Source organism: Nelumbo nucifera, chromosome 3 (assembly GCF_055504915.1).
Source record: "Nelumbo nucifera cultivar China Antique chromosome 3, China Antique-T2T, whole genome shotgun sequence".
NCBI classification, from domain to species: Eukaryota; Viridiplantae; Streptophyta; class Magnoliopsida; order Proteales; family Nelumbonaceae; genus Nelumbo; species Nelumbo nucifera.
In genome coordinates, this window is record NC_142651.1 from 4,763,605 (window position 1) to 4,783,570 (window position 19,966).

General features: G+C 37.6%; 1 protein-coding gene across 1 annotated transcript; it reads left to right on the forward strand.

Moving 5' to 3' along the window:
- The first annotated feature begins 2,413 nt into the window (after positions 1–2,413).
- Positions 2,414–17,846, forward strand: LOC104592914 (oligomeric golgi complex subunit-like protein). The gene is made up of 12 exons (XM_010252460.3): positions 2,414–2,974; positions 3,171–3,359; positions 4,917–5,253; positions 5,414–5,575; positions 5,745–5,844; positions 5,941–6,156; positions 6,253–6,361; positions 7,156–7,356; positions 7,556–7,660; positions 17,150–17,275; positions 17,379–17,513; positions 17,597–17,846. Exons 1-12 carry the CDS (start codon positions 2,525–2,527, stop codon positions 17,708–17,710), a joined length of 2,244 nt encoding a protein of 747 aa, XP_010250762.1. The 5' UTR covers positions 2,414–2,524; the 3' UTR covers positions 17,711–17,846.
- The last annotated feature ends 2,120 nt before the right edge of the window (positions 17,847–19,966 follow it).

Below are 19,966 nucleotides of genomic sequence, written 5' to 3' on the forward strand. Positions count from 1 at the left end.
TTTTTTTCATTGGACTGGGCCCATCCCAAAAATCTTGGGTATTTTTCATAATTTTTTGGACCGGGCTTGGACCTAGAACCCGAATTCAGTTCATCTTGATCCTAACCCAGCCAACCCGCCCAATTATATGCATGCATGCAATTTTGTTAGGATAGATTCAGTTTGGAAGAAATATAAATACAAATATATAAGGCTCAGTTTGAAAGGAGTATAAACACAAATATATACAGTATAAATATATATAAATAATACAAAATGTAAATTTTGCATTCTATATATTTGTATTTGTACTCTTTTCAAATTGAGCCTAAAATACAAAACCTTATTTATTGTATATATTTGTATTTCAAATGCATGGGAGTAAAATGCAAATTCTGGTTTGTTTTTGTTTTGGATTTTACTCTATTTTGTTTCCGATCTCATTTTATTTCATTTTTACAGCAATAAAAAATAAGGTAAATTTTAAAATAAAAATAAATTAGAGTTTTGCATTAGTGCAAATAATACAAGGCTTTACAGTCCACTAGTACTAGAGAGATTTTGGAGTCATTTTTAATACATTAGGGGCCCAATTGGCTCTTTTGAGCCCGACTAATCAACCCAAGCCGAACCAAATTCCCAAACATGGAAGTGGGTACGTGGTTTTACGGTACAAATTTACGGGGTTCGCATCCGCCCCCCACAACTTTGCCCCCCAAAAACGTCCCACGCGCTGTGAGTGCGCCGCGTGTCCTCCCACACGCGGATTTGAGGGACTCGTGCGGAGCTAACCGTGTGTCCTCTCGCCTAAAAGGTCATCATTCTCATTTCAAAACACTTTCAACCCTCGATCTTCTGCTCTCAGAACTAAACCCGCCAGAGATTACTCCCTTTGAATTCCGCCGGTCGACGCCGACGATTACTCCGACAGATTTATTTACCGGAGGTAAGTTTTTCTCATTTTCTGTGTTTTTTGTTTTTTTCTCATTTTTGCCGGAGTGAGAACCCCCTTCCAATTCCGTCGGTCGACGCCAACAAGTCAACCGCTGCAACATCTACAACTCTGTCTCTTCCATTGACCAAAACCAAAAATCTACCTATAGTGGTAAAATCTCCCAAATTTCAGTTGTAAACCAAACCGAAGCCAACCAACAAATTCAAGATGTGGCTACTATAACACGAAACGGAACCCATACCCTCAATCCCTCAGAGAAATAACAAATTTTCATGTTTAGCAGCAGAACCATTTACTTCAAAAAGAAAAAAAAAAAACAATAACAAAGGGGAAAAACTGAAAGAACAGTCTCCAAAAAAATATAATAAATAAAAGGATAAAAGCAAGGGTTCCATTTAATGCAACTGTGATGGATGAAAAATATGTAGCACACGACAAAGCATACAGAATCACCAAAAAGAAACCATTTTGTAGACAGTCGATGCAGTTACCTGCAACTGTGACAGGAGAATTATCATCTTTGGATTTAACCTGATTATTGCCCTTGGAAATCAAGCTCTCCTGCACCCTCTGACAGAGAAAGCAAGCCATTTGGACGATTCTAACAGCAACATCCAATTCTGTTGAATATTCCTCTGTTTCAGAGGATATAATCCCCAACTTTTCGTCCTCCATGTTCGATGGAGAAGTTCGATGAAAACCCGAAAGAGAAGCAGCGTTTTCTGAGAGACCCAACTTGCTGGAAGAGGCGGCTAGGCAGCATTTACTACTGGATAATAGCAGAACGCCTACATGCTTAGATGTGAGATTCTTTCTTCTCACTACCAAATTATGTGGGAGTAAGGGAGTTGTGTTGCGTGGCTTGCACAGAATAACGGCATCAAAGACTCCCCTTTCAATCAATTCAAACTATCTTTGCCTACTCGAAAGAAAAATCTATTTTTTTTTTTCAATGAACAAATTGGTTGTTTTTGATTGATTATGTGGGTTTTGAAGCAAGAAAAACAAACGGCAAAATGGGTTCATGAAAACTGAGAAAATGGATATAACAAGGGACCTGTAACAAGGCGTTTGAGTGGACATCTTCTTCGTCGTTTCTCGCGGTTAAAAATGCTTCGCTTTTGGAACGGTCGTCGGCGTCGACCGGCGGAATTCAAAGGGGTACAATCTCCGGCGGATTTCAGTTCTGAGAGCAGAAGGTGGAAGGTTGAAGTGAGCGCGTCAACCGGCGGAGCTCAAAGGGTTGAAGTGTTCTGAAATGAGAAGGATGACCTTTTGGGCCGTTGGGCGAGAGGACACACGGTTAGCTCCGCACGAGTCCCTCTAATCCGCGTGTGAGAGGACACGCGGCGCACTCACAGCGCGTGGGACGTTTTTGGGGGGCAAAGTTGTGGGGGGCGGATGCGAATCCAAATTTACGAACTTTACCGTGGCGTGACTAAAGCCAAACTGCCAAAGAAAAGAAGTGAAAACTGAAAAAGAAGGAAATTAATACAAAATACAAACTTACGAAGTATAAAAAATGCTCAATCCCGCGAAGAACTAAAATCGGCACGGGAGAGTGAAAGAGAGGGGAGAGTGAAGGAAGCAATGACAGATCTCTTACCTCCCCGGTCTCCTACAGATCTATTTGGAGATCCAATTGATTCTCAGCCTCTCTGGTTCAAGAAGAATGCATTCTTGGAGGAGAATTTCGATTCAGAAGCCTACATCACAGATCTCAGAACATTCGTTCCCTTCGATAATCTTCGATCGGAGCTTCAAACTCATCTGTCATCGCTTAAGCACGAGCTTGTGGAGCTTATTAATAGAGATTATGCAGATTTCGTGAACCTTAGCACCAAGCTCGTTGACGTCGATGGAACAATCTTGCGGATGAGAGCTCCTCTGACCGAGCTTCGCGAAAAGATCTCGCAGTTTAGGGGGAGTGTCGAGTCCTCGCTTGCCGCGTTGCAGAATGGGTTGCGTCAGAGAGCAGAGGCATCGGCTGCCAGAGAGGTTCTGGAACTTCTGCTTGATACGTTTCATGTTGTTTCCAAGGTTTCCATCGCAACCCCTAGTTCTATCTCTTTATCTTATTTCCCCATTTTTTTGGACAAATTGAATTATTGTACTCTAGGATTTCTGCATTTCAATTGTTCATGCTAAGGGACTCGATTCCTGAGGCTATAAGGATTCTAGCGGTTTCCTATATGGGTTTGGTTTTGTGCATTATCTATGAGTTGTTTTTGTGCAGGTTGAGAAACTTATAAAGGAATTACCTAGCGTCCCATCTGATTGGTCAAATGGAGACGTGAATTCTACAGAAAAAGGTTCTTTGCAGCATACCGAGAATGGAACAAATTTCAGAGAGACACAAAGCATGCTCTTGGAGAGGATCGCTAGTGAGATGAACCGGTTGAAGTTCTACATGGCTCATGCACAGGTCTCTTTTGTTCTTCCACTCAGATTTCAGTTTCTCTTTGTTTTATAGCCTATCAATTGTATTTTGTTAGAACGACGATATTGATAAATATTGGTGAGAAGAGAATATTTGTTACGTTGAAAAGTTCTTACTATTGTTGACTTGTTTCATACATGAATAAGATCTGCATACTTGCTTCATCCTCAAAATACTAACTTCAACTGAAACAGAACCAAATTTTAAACGTTTGCTACAAAACATCCATTCCTCCAAATGATGGAGCTGGCATAGCAGCACATCACCTGAGTGAGCATCAAGTTGTTTGGTGGCTGCTCTTCTGGTAACTCAGGCCATTGGATCCAGGAGGAGCATATAGAGATCGGAATGGTGATCTTCTTATGGTTTTCTTAGGTCCAGTTGGCCATTGGAATCCACTAGAGCTGATATAATATCTCTAGTACGGGTCTGAAGATGGATTACACATGAACTTTGGACAGAATGTGGTGGAAGGGGGCCCTCAAACTTTTATTTGTTGGATGATATCTTAGTGAGGTGCTCCTTGGCAACTTATACATTCCATATGGGAAGCAAAATATTTGGCTGTCAGGTTGAACTGTTTGGTGGATGCTAAGTTCAACCAATGGCTCAATTGATGGTATAACTAGGGAATGCATGGGCAAGCTTTCCATTGGGTGGGATACAATGGGCGAAGGGGCAGATTGGGTTGGTAAAGCAGTTGCTAAGTCAACTCGTTCCAGCCTAAGTTAGCATATATTTCTGTCAAAAGTTGATGTACCAGGAGAAATTAGTCAAAAATTCCTCCTTCTTGTAGTTAGTTCCATCAAGAAATACTTGTTTTTTCTTTTCCTTTTCATTTATTTATGAATTATCCTAGAAATACTATGCTGATAAAAAAAGTATCCAAGAAATACTAGTGATGGAATCATGGAATGTGCTGAAAGAATTAGTGGCTACATTCTCCTGTGTGAAGCTCCATTGAGGGACACAAAAAATACAGAATTGGCTCCTATTATGTAAAGAGAAGGACTCTTCAAGTACATGAAATTTGCACATTTTTTGGTTTAAAATTAGACATGTCCAATTTATTTCATCTAAGTAGTTTGAAAATAGATGCCAGAATGACAGTGCCAACAGAAATCTAAGCTTTTACAGTGTGTTCATCTTTTGTGCCCATTTCACAAAGTGGGCCATCATGGTACTTCACCAATGCTTATAATCATAAATGATCAAAGAACTCATGTTAATTTATTTCATTGTACTGGAATTTACTTTATAGTCAGAATTATCTTCTTCACAGAAAGATAGGAAGCATCAAGCATGCTGGATGAACATAGGAACTACTAAAAGGCTAGTCTTTGCTAGTGCATGTATCAGTATTTGTGGTTCATTTTATAGTTTTTCTACTTGATGTCATTTGAAATTTTCTATTTTATTCATTTCCATTTTGTTTGAGAAAGGTGGATACATATGAATACTAGCAAAGAATAGATGACTTAGAAATAGTTTTGGGATTTATGATCTCCATTCTCATTTCTTTTCCATGTTATGGCAGTACAGGACCTTCCTTTCATTGGGAACATGGAGAAAAGGATTCAGAGTGCTAGCTTATTATTAGATGCTAGCTTAGGACGCTGTTTTATAGATGGGTTGGAACATCATGATGCGAATACAATTTACAATTGTTTGCGTGCCTATGCTGCAATTGATAACACTAATGGTGCAGAAGAAATTTTCCGCACAACTATTGTATATCCATTGATTCAGAAAATTATCCCCAACAGCTCTTCACAGTCAATGGCTGCAGTTTCTGTAGATGAACTTGAAGAGGATTATCAACAAATCATTGAACATATTGAGAATGGCTGCAAATTTTTATTGGAAATTTCTTCCTCTGGTATTGGCTATTACCACATATTTGACATTTTGTTTTGATGACTTATACTATCATATCTATCCAGAAAATATGCCACGTACTTACATTCTATTTTAGATTTTAATTGCTCTTATCCTTGCATTTCATTATATGATTCTATTATTTGTCCTATGCTGTTCAGCCAATTCAGGTCTCCATGTATTTGACTTCTTGGCAAATTCAATACTTAAGGAGGTTCTTTCGTCTATCCAAAAGGGAAAACCAGGAGCATTCTCTCCAGGAAGACCCACTGAATTCTTGAAAAATTACAAATCAAGCCTAGCTTTTCTGGATTATCTTGAAGGTAGTAGCTGCCATCTTACAGTTGGATTGGATGCTACTTTTTAGTTGACTTTTTTTTTTGGTGTAAAACATTATGCAACTAAATAATTGTCATCGTGATTAATTATTTAAATGTGTTTTAGGAGTTTTATGTTATTCATTTTTGTTATAATGTCCAACTGTGATGCAAGGGTACTGTCCCTCCAGATCTGCTGTTGTTAAGTTTCGAGCTGAGGTTGTTTATGTAGAATTCATGAAACAATGGAACATTGGTGTTTATTTCTCATTGAGGTACTTCATACAACTTAAGAATGATCAAATATCATTAGTATAAGATTAGCTTGTGTTTACAATTTGTGCCTAAAATTATCAAATTGGTTAGAACAGGTTTCAGGAGATAGCTGGGGCTCTGGATTCTGCACTTATGGTGGCTAGTCTTACTCCAGTTCACAACTCACATTCCAGTCAAGGAAATTCTGGAGTGTTAACTTTAAAGCAAAGTGTAACCCTTCTGGAGAGCTTGAGATCCTGCTGGAAAGAAGATGTGCTTGTTTTTTCTTGCTCTGATAAATTTCTTCGACTATCTTTGCAGCTTCTCTCCAGGTAGGTTGCTTTCGATATCTAAGTTACATTATGCTTTTATATTTGCTATTCTACCGGTGGATCTGCTTGTAACCCATTTCTCTTAACCTATGGTAGGTATTCCACATGGTTGTCTTTCGGACTGACTATTCGGAGAACTGGTAACACTGGCTCCAATCCTGGGTTTGAATGGGCTGTTTCTGCAGTTCCAGAAGATTTCATCTATGTACAATCCGATTCTTTGTTTAATTAGTTCTTTCTCTCTTTTACTACTATTTGATGTGTGTCAATCATCTTTAAGAATTTAACTGCAGTCTGCTTTGTTCCTTAGATTTTCTTTTTTATTTACACTAGGTTTGTAGTCCAGTAATGAAATTTATCCAATGATATTTGTAGATTGCTTCTCCATATTTTCTCAAATTGAGGAATATAAAGTTGATTTAAGAAAACTCTCTTTTGAATTATCATTAGAAGTTATAAGTGCTTATAATACCATTAGATAAATCATGTCCAGGTACTTAAATAAATAAGCAATGATAACAAAAGGAATAAAGGCAGAAAGGAAGTGTTTTGGAGTCCACAATGAGCATTCAATTTTATGACTGAAAAAAAATTTCCGACTTTGGGGGTTTTACCTTTCATTTTTATTGCAGTTTCTTTCTCAATCCGAAAAAGGGGTTACACAGGGAAAAGTAATCAGTGCATATAATTAACTTTGACTCCAGGACCTTTTCTTAACTTTTTAATTTCTTTTTGTAAGTAATCTTCTTCCGTTTAGATACACACCTTATCTTTGCTCAGAAAAAAAGTATATACCTCTTTTCCGGTATGCCTGTAATTGTCATCTATTCTGGTGATGCCAGAATGGTTGCTCCACACCTGCTTTCTGGTAAAAGCTGGAGAATGTGAGCTAAATATGTATAGTGATTGCAGAGTTGAGAACCTTATAGATTTTACGTTTTCTTTTAAAAGCTTAAACTGGTTAATTGAGAATAAAACATGGGATCTATTTGCTTACAGGTGATGCATGACATTGATTGTCTGGTTACTGAGCTTAGTGGTGACTACCTTGGACATGTAATTCAGATTCTAGCTTCATGCTCTCCAGAAGTACTTGATCCAGTGAAACAGAGCATTTTACAGGGTGCAAATTCTTTAAAGGATTTAGCACCTCTAGCTATGAATACAATGATAGAAGCGCTTGTTGAGAAATCTCTTGAGGTAAGCTTGGTTTCTTGTAAAAGAGATGTCTGAATTGCAGAGTGGAGGAGAAGATTTGAATAGGGATGCTATAATATCCATATCTTCTATTGGGAATTCTTCAGTTGAGTTGACATATCATATAGGTGATAGGTGTACTGGCAATAAACCTTTCAAACTACACTCGTTTTTATACCTTTTTTTCTGGTAATTATTGTAGACATTGAGACAGGTGAAAGGGGTGACTGCAACATACAGGATGACCAACAAACCTCTTCCAATAAGGCATTCACCCTATGTATCAGGGATATTGTATCCTCTGAAGGTATGCTGTCTTTTTCTACTTTCACTTCTTCCAGCTTTATGGGGCTTGTTGTCTTTTGCTTCAGGCAAATGTTACTGGTGTCATTTTTCGTGGATAAGTCTTTGCCATTCAAGCAACAATATACTTGGTTCATAGTTAACTTTTATGGTTTCAATTGTATCTTCAGTTGGCTATACAAGGATCCTTTCTGATGCATGTAATATTGTATGATGTAACATATCTTCTTTTGATTGATAACTATTAAGAGCTTTGCTAAATATGGAGAAAAGGATTTTATACAAGCCTACTTTTGTTGTTGGGTGCCATTTTATTACCCTTTATAGATCTTTCACTCTCTCTTTCTTTCTTTCAATAAATTTGTTGTATTTATTTTACTATAAAAAATAATGCTGTACAAAAGGTGTATGCCTAGCATGGTAGCACCGAATGGAAATATATATCAGCCCATGCTGTCTACCCTTATTCCCTAAATCAAATTTTCATTCTTATACATTTATCAAACAGATGCTAGGGGAATAACTCCCCAATACAGTTGTTCCCTCTGTGTTCTTTGTTTTTATTTTTTTAATTGTAAAGTATGGTATTGTATTAGATATTCCATAAAATATATGAAAGAACCACTGTACATTGAGAGACACATCGGGGATATAAAACCACCTGTGTACATCAATCCACCAATATCAATTCTTTATGGTTATACAAAAAGATTTTCCAAAACAAAAAAAAAACTATATTTTCTTCCTTTAAAGATTTGTCAACCATGAAAATAGCATTTTCATAATCCTCTTAACCACCCCTTCAACTGAGCCTTGCTTTCCTTCAAATATTCTAGCAGTTCTTTCACCCCACACCGCCCAAAACACTTCTGCAGGTATGACACTCCGTGCTACTCTTCCATTCTTACTTCAACCTCTCAAATCCCAGCCTCCAAGAAAAGATTTTATGTCCTCCAGAAAGCACATCTCCACTGCTAACAGATCATTTTTATCCAAATACTGTAAGAGAAATCACAGTGGATCAATAAATGGTTGACTGTTTCCCTATTTCTGTTGCATAATACACAGCCTAAATTCTCCACTTGTATACCCCTCCTTGCCAAGTTATCTCTAGTCAAAATTTTATTCCAAGCTGAGGATCAAACAAAGAATGCCACTTTGGATGGAACAATCTCGATCCATAATTTTGAGCTTGGAATTTCAGAAGCTTCCTGTTTTGGAATGGTAGAATACTGATATGTTTCACTCTATTACCAATTGGCATATTTATACAGTAAGCTGCTGCAATAAATAGAAAGAAAGAAAAATAGAAAGAAAAGAAAATAGAAAGAAGAAAAAATAGAAAGAAGAGAAAATAGAAAGTACAAAAATAGAAAGAAAAACTTTCTAAATCAATCCTTCCACAATCCTAGGAATATATACAATTCTATTTTCAGATCTGAACCAGTAACCCCACGTTTTCCAACACTCCTCCTCAAGCTGGTGAATAGAGATCCTCCATTCCCAGCTTGGCTATAATTCTCCGAAAGTCTGTACTATTGAGCCCTTTAGTAAGTACATTGGCCAGTTGTCCTTTTGTAGACACATAGGGAGTGCAAATCAACTTGCTGTCTAGTTTCTCTTTTATAAAGTGTTGATCAATTTCGATGTACTTCGTCCTGTCATGTTGAACAAGATTGTGAGCAATATTGATGGCTGACTTGTTGTCACAATATAGTTTCATAGGCTCTTCTCGTGGAATGTTCAGGTCTTCTAAAATTATCTTCAACCAGAGTAATTCACACACTCCTTGTGCCATAGCCCTGAATTCTGCCTCTGCACTTGACTGAGCTACTACATTTTGCTTCTTACTCCTCCAAGTGACTAAGTTTCCTCCTAAGAAGGTACAGTAACCAGAGGTGGACCGTCTATCTACTGGAGATCCTGCATAATCGGCATCTGTATATGCTTCAAGAGCCAGTCTTCCATTTCTTCTGAATAAAATTCCTTTTCCTGGATTGGCTTTCAAATAGTGCAGAATTCGATGAGCAGCTTGCAGATGAACTTCTTTAGGATTATGCATAAACTGACTTATTACACTTACAACATATGCAATATCCGGTCGTGTATGTGCAAGATAAATGAGTTTTCCATCTAGTCTTTGGAACATTTCCTTGTCTACACTTGCATTCTCGTTGGCTTCTCCAAGTTTATGATTGGGATCTATAGGCGTAGAAGCTGGTTTACATGCCATATTTCCTGTTTCTCTCAAAAGATCAACAACATACTTTTGTTGAGAGATAAATATGCCTTGTTTAGAATGTGCAACTTCAATTCCGAGAAAATACTTTAGTCTCCCCAAGTCTTTTATCTCAAATTCTCTGGCAAGGCAGTTTTTCAATGCTTCCTTCTCCTTTTTATCATTCTCAGTAACGATTATATCATCCACATAGACTAATAGTGCAGTAACTCCCCCTGAGGCTGTGTGTTTGATAAACAATGTGTGGTCACCTTGACTTTGCTTGCAACCTGTACTCAGCATTACCTTCGTAAACCTTCCAAACCATGCTCTCGGAGATTGTTTGAGACCGTATAGTGCTTTCTTCAACCGAAAAACTTTGTCCCCTTTAATGCCTTCTCCAAAACCCGGTGGAATGTCCATGTATATCTCCTCTTCTAGATCACCATGGAGAAATGCATTTTTTACATCAAACTGTTGCAAATCCCAATTATAGTTAGTAGCCAATGACAGTAACACCCTTACTATATTCATTTTAGCTACTGGGGCAAAAGTCTCATGATAATCTACCCCATAAGTCTGTGTATATCCCTTGGCTACCAGGCGTGCTTTGTACCTTTCTAATGACCCATCAGATTTGTACTTAATTGTGAACACCCATTTACAACCTACCGTCTTCTTGTTTCTTGGTAGATCCACAACTTCCCATGTGTTGTTTTTTTCTAATGCCTCCATTTCCACTCTCATGGCTTTTCTCCACTCCTTATTAGAAAGTGCTTCGGCTAGAGTATTAGGAATTGGAATGGTGTTAAGGCTGGCTAGAAAACTTTTATGGGATTTAAAGAATCTTTGGAATGATACATATTTGGCTAAAGGGTACAATGGGCGTTTGGTACATTCTCTGGTTCCTTTTCTCAGTGCAATAGGTAGGTCATACTCATATCCAGACTGTGAAGGTGTAGGTTCAGGTTCTGAGCATCCCTCAGTTCTAGGATTAGGAGTTGAATCTTAGACTTGCACAGGTTGAGGATCTGGATTTTTCCTCCTAGAGTAAACCTGCATATATCTCACATTATCATGCACATCATTCGTGGGGTTAACAGTGTCCGAATTTGGTTCAATGGTCGGGTTGTTTGACTCTTGTTGAGACTCGGGAATGTGGGGCTCAGAGGAATGTGACTCAGAGGGATGTGATTCTTGACGATTGAATGTCTGTGAGGAGGGTAATACATCTAGGGAGAGTAGATCCGAGGCCTTATTCTCCATTAATGAGGGCTCCCCCTGAAGATAAGGTTGAGTGAAAAAAGATTTTCCTTCCTTAAATGTGACATCGATGGAGGTGTAGAATTTTCTGGTGGTTGGATGATAACATTTATAACCTTTCTGAGTTGGGGAATATCCCAAGAAGACACACCTGATTGCTCGTGGGTCTAATTTTCCCTTATTATGGACATGAACAAAGGCAGTGCAGCCAAAAATTCTTGGTGTGAGATTATTTGAGGCTCGAATATCAGGGTAAAATTGAGAAAGGACTTGTATTGGGCTTCGGTTGTCAAGAACTTTAGATGGTAGTCTATTTATGGTGTAGGCAGCAGTAAGGACAACTTCCCCCCAATATTGTTTTGGCACCTGATTTTGAAAGAGAAAGGCTCGGGTGGTTTGCAAAAGATGGCCATTTTTTCTCTCAGCTACCTCATTCTGTTGGGGAGTGTTAACACAGGAGGATTCATGCACAATGCCTTCTTTCTGAAAAAATGGGGACAAATTCTGATTAAAATAATCTGTAGCATTATCAGATCGAAACCTTTTAATTCTCACACCAAACTGAGTTTGGACCATGTTATGAAAGTTGGGAAGAATCGTACCCACATCAGATTTAGACTTAAGAAAGAAAATCCATGTAACCCTAGTGCAATCATCAATAAAGGTGACGAACCATCTGGAACCAGTAATGTTGGGAATTTGAGAAGGGCCCCATATATCCGAATGAATCAAATAAAAAGGAGTTGAAGATCTTTTATTACTGATTGGGAAAGAAACCCTTTTGTGCTTAGCAAGTTCACAAACATCACAATGAAAGGTTTCAACATCAATTCCTTTAAACAAGGAAGGAAGCATTGTTTTTAAAATAGGAAATGAAGGATGACCAAAACGGAAATGATGACGCCAAATTAAATCTTTATTGGAGGTAGATAAGAATGACTCGTGTGTGACATGCATAACAGTGTGAGATGATTTGCTGGTTGCTTCAAGGTAGTAGAGTCCATCTCTTTCCTTAGCAAGTCCAATCTTCTTCCCCGAAACCTGGTCCTGAAATACATAGTAAGAAGGGAAGAACACAACATTGTAGTTCACATCCTGGGTGAGTTTATGTATAGAGATAATGCTAGTGGATAAATTAGGAACATGAAGCACATTTTTAAGTAATAGGGATGGAGTAGTTTGAATATTCCGAATCCCTGCCACTGTGGTGAAAGAACCATCAGCAACAAAAAATTTTCTATTACTAGGACAGGGTGTATAGGTGAGAAAATGTAGTGAAGAGGGTGTCATGTGGTCAGTAGCTCTAGAATCAAGAATCCATGGAAAAACACTAGCCGAGGCATGTAATCCTAGAGATAAAGACTCACCTGAGAGAGCAAGAGAGGTAGAACCACTTCCTGGTTTCAAGGATTTCAAGAAGCACCTTAGCCTTTCAATTTCTTCATCATTAAATGGTCCCTGACTTGAGTGTTCTTGCTGCGGGGTTGTGGAGACATTATGGGCCTGTTGAACTCCTTTTGAAACTCCTCGATTTCCCCATTCCTTGCTGGATGTGGGAGGTTTCCCATGAAGTTTCCAGCACCGATCTTTCGTGTGTCTGGGCTTCTTGCAATAGGTGCACCAGAGGTTATCGTTAGAGTCACGGGTGGTTGTGTCACGAGCCAAGTTGTGATTGTTCTCACCCTTTGAACCACTGTAACTTCCTCCCCTTGCCACCATGGCTGAGCCTTCGGGATCTTTAGGCTCAAGCATGATTCTACGGCGGCTTTCCTCAGCTCTGACAAGGGCTATGACTTCATTCAATGGAGGCACTTCTTCTTTGCCAAGAATTTGTATTCGGACCTGATCAAATTCAGCATCCAGTCCGACCAAAAAATCATACACCCTATCTCTTTCAATAAAATTCTTCAAGATCACAGCATCATCTGCGCACTTTGTCTCAAGAACCCGATAATGATCAAGCTCATGCCATAAATTTTGCAGCAGATTTACATACTCTGTAACATTCCTGCTCCCTTGTTTGGCTGCCACAGTCTTCACTTTGACCTCATAGACACGAGCAGCGTCATGGGCTTTGGAATAGGTTTGTCGGACAACATCCCAAATAGCCTTTGCAGAGGGAAGAAACATACAAGTATCACTGATCTCGGGTGTCATTGAACTCCACAACCATGACATAATCATGGAGTCCTCTTCGTCCCAAGCATCAAAATTTGGCTCGCCCAACCTTGGTCCTGTTCCAAGGAGGTGACTAATTTTTCCTTTTCCCTTCAAATAGGTACGCACTAGTTGTGACCACTTCAAGTAATTCTGGCCATTCAGTCTATATGTTGCCTGAATATTCTGCAAATCACCAGTGTGAGGATGAGAATTTGTTGCTCTTTCATCGGTTTGGACGGGAGCACTTGTTGCAGTCATGTCGGACATTGTTAATGGAGGAAAAAAGGAACACTTCTGGTTACAGATCAACACTGAGGGCCAGAAGAGAAAAACACAAAAAACTGGCAATGAAGGCCGGAAAAAAATCTCAAGGTTGACAAACCTGGCTCTGATACCATGTTTTGGAATGGTAGAATACTGATATGTTTCATTCTATTGCCAATTGGCATATTTATATAGTAAGCTGCTGCAATAAATAGAAAGAAAAGAAAATAGAAAGAAGAAAAAATAGAAAGAAGAGAAAATAGAAAGTACAAAAATAGAAAGAAAGAAATAGAAAGAAAAACTTTCTAAATCAATCCTTCCACAATCCTAGGAATATATACAATTCTATTTTCAGATCTGAACCAGTAACCCCACGTTTTCCAACACTTCCCCTCCTGTTAACTGGTTGTAAAAAAGATTTCACGGTGAAATTCCCTGATTTTCCCAAGTCCAAACATGTGTCGCGCCTAGGCCTAGGCGCCTAGGCGGTGAAATCTATAAATATAAAATCTATATTTATACTACAATATGTTTAAGAAGAAGAAGGGAAGAGAATAGGGGTGGAGCCCCTGTTTTTTCGGAAAAAAAAAGCATTGAATCAGGGCTGGAAGAAGAAGGGAGGAGAATAGGGGCGGAGCCCCTGTTTTTTCGAAAAAAAAAACATTGAATCTGGGCTGGAAGAAGAAGAAGAAGAAGAAGAGAGGAGTTTAGGGAAAAGAACTGAAGCTGGCTGGAAGAAGAAGAAGAAGAAGCAGCAGCAGCTTACCAACTGAAGCTCAAAGTTGAGCTGGAGATGGAGCTGGAACTAGAAGCCTTCTCTTCAGTTGAGCAAAAACCCTTTCAAGACAACAAATGAAAATGAGATGTATTCTATTAGTTTGGCTTAATAATAAAATGTTAACATGTAACCAGTTGTATATTAAAACAACATAATAGCCAATAAAAATATTAGAATAATAAATATGAAAAAAATATTTCTTAACCTTATTTAGGTGCCCGCCTTGTGTTTAGGCACCCACCTAGTCGCCTAGGTGCCCGCCTAAGTCTCTGGGCGGTCGCCTAGTATACAAAACTATAGGCGTTTAGGCGAGGCGACACTGTAAAACTGCCTAGTCGCCTAGGCGTCGGCTTGACAACTATGTAGTTAACTTTATTGTTGCCTTGAACCATGTGGTTTCATGCAAACCATTGTGTTACTGAGGTTTGGAGGGAAGCATCAAATTGTTCGTTACAGCTGTTGAAGTACACAGGGAGATTCATCAACATAAGCATGCCAATCAGCATTTCATACAAATACTTGGAAAGAATGAGATAGGGATAGGAGTTTAGGCTTTTTTATTTATTAAAAGACTAAAGTTTTAAACATCTTATTCTGTGATAATTGTGGAGGACAGATACAACAAAAGGAGACTATTACCATGCTTTTATCAAAAAAGGCCATTACCCAATGCTGGTCCTGGCCATCTGGGGTCCAACATTTTTTTCCACACAAAATAGCTGCTATCTTACTCATTCACATTCTGAGATTTTACCATCGCACCAAGTAGTGACCCCCATAACCATATTTTATCTAGAATTCTACATAATAACTTGCATATTTTAGAAGAGTCCTTAATGTAGGTAGTGAAACAAAAATACAAGTTATAATCAGAAACTATCTTTCTTCTAAAATTTAGGACAAACTACTATTACCTATTATGATATATTATATGCATATTTGATGTACTGTAGCTTTATCTACAATTAACCTATGTTACTCAGATACAGCAAGGACATGAATAGATATGTTATCGGAATCAAAATTTACACTAAAAATTGAAGTATTCAACAAGACAGGTACCCTCTTGCCGGTATCCAAATCTCATAGCAATTAAAAGGCTTTATATGGACTAAAAGATTAACAACTTAAAGAGTGCTGGTGATGCTTCCATTGTTAGCTTGTAATGCTCCTTTCAATCACCGAGTGCTCAGGCTTCTCTCTCAGGCCTTTCATTAGTATGGTGTTCCATGTACCTAGGGGTGGATTCGAGCCGAGCCGAATACTTGGCTATTCGAGCTCGACTCACTGAAATAGTGTTAGGCTCGAGCTTGAGCTCGATTCGAGCTAGAGACTTGAGCTCAAGCTCAGCTCAGCTCGAGCTCGACTACAAGTCAAGCTTTTCCTAAAAAGTAAAAATTATACATATAAAAATATTTTTTATTTTACATACAAAAAATAAGAATTATAAAAATTATTTATTATTATACATAAAAAATAAAAAATATTATATATTATTATATATAATAGAAATGATTTATTATATGTATATGTATGTATGTATTATTATATTATATATTATTATATAATTAAAAATCATTTATTTATTATACTAGCTCGATTAGGCTCGCGAGCCTAACGAGCCGAGCTTCACTGGACTTGAGCTCGGCTCAATTAGCAAATGAGCCTATATATCGGGTTCGAGCTCAGCTCGAAGCTTGGTTTAAACCAAGCCAAGCTGAACTCGAATAGCTCGTGAAAAGCTCAGCTGGTGGCCACCCTTATGATGTACCCAAAAAATGTAGTGTTTCAAACTCTATCTGGACTGACCAGTTAGACCAAGAACCAACCTGGATACGGTAAGTTTGGGAATGAGAGTGATTAATGGCCATCATGAAATACTTCGTCTATTTCAGAGATTAGAGTCTAGCCAATAGCTGGATCAAGGAGAATCCTTAGCAGTTTTGTATCCCTTTCATTTCTCCCCCAACCCCCCCCCCTCCCAACCACTACCACAAGTCTGACCAGTCAACTCATTTTAAAGGTCATCCTAATAATAGCACTTGCTTATTGAGAGCCAATTGATCAACCTATTTTCATTTTTTGACACGTATGAATTTAAGCTATCCCAACCCATTGCAAATGGTGAACCTGAAAAAAGAGTTTAAGATTAGGGTTTGAGTCTTGGAATGATGGGAATGTTCCTTCTGGCAGACAGATATGACACTTTCAGGCTTCAAATTCCTGTGAATCTCATTTATATCTTACAAGGGCAGGATATTATGACTCGACAGAGATGAAATTTTGCTTCTTCCTTAGCCAGTTAGCCCCAAAGCAGCTTGTAGCAGATAAATCATGGGCTATGGGGATAACTTGCACAATTTCTTTTTCTTATCTCTTCTTGGCTCAACCAAGACAAACTGCTAAGAGAAGGCAATTTGCCTGATTTTGAATATACAAGTGACACAATTTAATAAGTAGGAAGATGAATTTAATCCTCCCATTGGTCATAAAATCATCTTTCTTCCTACATATGAACTTGTCTTTTTCTGGAATTTCCTCCTCTCAAGGCGCCAAAAGGACAATAATTTAAAATGTTCTCTGAGGCTGTTTTCAGTCTTGAACTGGATCCGCAATGGCCTAGCACATACCAACCATTTTTACATGGGCCTTTCTTTTGTCTTTTTGTCGCATATGATATCATTGATGTTGTGTTAACTATAAGAGAATCAGAGGTTCATAAGTTATGCTATTCTAGATGGGTAAGCCTTCATTTTGACTCCTTTATCCCTTCCTTAATGCTGACACTATCGTGGTGCCACTGCATGCAGACTTTTCTTGATGGAGAACGTGCCACCACATATTTAACCATGGAAGCAAAAAACAAACTGCTTCTAGGGGCTGCTGAAGAGATTACTGGCCGATATTATGAACTGACTTCAGAAGTTGTCAATGTGGTTAGTATTTAGACGCACAGAGCTATTCTTTAGGATTTGAATTGATATCGTTCCTATTTCACGCATTATGATCAACTAACAAGAATTTGGAATTCTTGACCAGGCAAGGAAAACAGAGTCCTCGCTACAGAGGATTCGGCAGGGTGCACAAAGGCGAGCAGGGGCAAGCTCTGACGTATCTGAGCAAAATGTGTCGGACACAGACAAAATCTGTATGCAGTTATTCCTTGATGTTCAGGTATGCATCATTATTTTGTTTGTTCCTTATGGCGTCTCTCTCTTCCTGTCATCCTACTATTTTCCTTGTTCTATTTATATCAGGAATATGGACGCAACCTTTCTGCTCTTGGGGTCGTGGCAACCAACATTCCAACATACCGTTCCCTGTGGCAGTGTGTTGCTCCTTCAGATAGGCAAAATACGATTGAATTCTGATGCGAACTCTAGTTCAAAAGCATTATTCATATATATATATATATATATTTTTCACTTATATAGTGTTCCCGTACATGATTTTGTAGTCTATAATGATTTTGAATTATGTGATCCGTTTTTCTGTTTTGTTTTCTTACTTCTCGTTGTTTTCCGGGTTTGATTGCACTTGCTGATATCACATCCGCCGATCCGCGCCGAGTCGGGATCTTCTGCACTCGTGCACTTCTCTTCATTGTTTTGTGGTACATCTGAATCTCTCGCCCCACACCTTTTTTGGAGAACCAATGCTCTCTTAGAGAAGGTGGGTAAAATACTTGCCCACTTGTCAAAAACACCAAGCGCCTTGTTTCGCATGCTTTATCTAATCCCTGGCCAAGATGAACGCTGTATTTAACTATTTATAATTATCTTAGGTAATGTTTTCCAGGAATCACTCGCCTGGAAAAACGCCTTGTAGGTAACGCAAAATGAACGAGGACTTCCATTCATTCTGATTTCTGAGACAGGTATACCGTTACCTAGGGCTGTTGATGTGTTAGTTCTACATGACGGACCCAAACTGGCCGAGCCTGAGTATTAAGTATTAACGGTTCTGGGACAGGTATCTCATTACATAGGGTTGCCAATGGGTCGGTTTTACATCACATACCCTGACTTACTGGATTGAATATAACGGTTTTGGTTGTTTCAAGTTGACTTAGAATCCAACCAATTATATATTAAATAATGAATATATAATATTTTGGGAAATTGTCTAAAACTCACAATGAGTTTTCAGCATTTCTCTTAAACTCACAACTTTTCAGAATGTCTAAAACATACCATGTCACTAACTTGACGTTAAACAAACTAATGGGTGTTAATATATTATCATTTTAACCTTCATAGAAAAATATAAAATATATACAACATAAATTAATGGGTGTTAATATATTACCATTTTAATATTTAGACATTAAAAAAAAAGGAAAAATTTAAAAAAATATTTTCAAATATAAAATACATAAAACATAGAAATTACAAAAAATATAAAAAAATATAGAAATTTCAAACAAAATAAAAAATTATTTTCAAATTATAGAAACTATAGAAATTGAAAAACAAAATCAGAAAATAACAAATTGTAGAAAAAACACAAGAAATTATAGAAAAACACTGAAATTACAAATAAATAACAAAAAATACAGGAAAACTTATAGATTGTAGAAAATAGAAAATGTAAAAAAACAGAAATTATAAAAAATATTGAAAATTATAACAACACAAAAAATGCAAAAAAAAACAAGAAAATCGAAAACTGAAAAAAGACCATTTTTCCTGTAACTTGTCGCCATTCAAGGGTAATTTGGTTATGAAAATTGTTATTTATGCTGACATGAATGTGAGTTTTGAAAAATAAAAACTTAAGGACATGGTGAGTTTTAGACATTTTGAAAAGTTGTGAGTTTAAGGGAAATGTTGAAAGCTTATGGTGAATTTTAGACAATTTTCCTAATATTTTATGTGTAACATTTATAACGTCCAAAATGGTAATTTTGGTCAGGCTGGGGAGAAAACTTTACCATACAATTACAAATGGGTCAAAGGTCACTTTTATTTTTTATTTTCCCTTTCTGGAGCCTCAAGTCTCAAGGAGTCTTGACTGTTCGGTGCCCTAGCCTAATTTCCTTGTTGGTTTAGTTTTTGACTAGTTTGATTTTTTTTTTTGGTTTTTTGCATATTTATAATATATTCTACAAATAAATATATAAATACTATAAATGTGTATAATATGTGTGTATGTATAATTAACTGTTGTTTTTTATATGTTAACTGAAATACTGAATTGAAACCAAACCAATCGGTTTGGTTAGTTGGATTTTTCAATTTGGTTTTTATAGTTGGATTATTCAATTTGGTTTTCTTGGTTTGGTTATTTTTTTCAGTTATTATTATTATTTTTTTTGGTTTTTAATGAGCACCTCTAGTCACATATGAAGATGTAGTTCAAACAAAGTGCCGCAGTTTTTGACAAAGTATCCAATAACCCCAATTCATGGAAAGGAGAGAGCATTTGTCAATTGAATCCTAAGGCTGTGTTTGGTTTGAAAAGGAAGGAAAAGGTAGAGAAACCTATATAAGGTTTATACACTTTCCCTTCCTTTTCTTACTTTTTTCTTTTAAACCAGACAAAGTCTAAAGATATATGTGGAATCCAAAGGGGTATTCTACAACATGAATACTTTTATTTTCATTTGCTTTGAAATGGTCACATGA

Coding starts and splice junctions, on each gene's coding strand:
- LOC104592914 (XM_010252460.3), top strand. CDS start 2,525: ATGACAGATCTCTTACCTCCCCGGTCTCCTACAGATCTATTTGGAGAT. Junction 5,254..5,413: donor ATTGGAAATTTCTTCCTCTG/GTATTGGCTATT, acceptor TATGCTGTTCAG/CCAATTCAGGTCTCCATGTA. Junction 6,157..6,252: donor TCTTTGCAGCTTCTCTCCAG/GTAGGTTGCTTT, acceptor AACCTATGGTAG/GTATTCCACATGGTTGTCTT.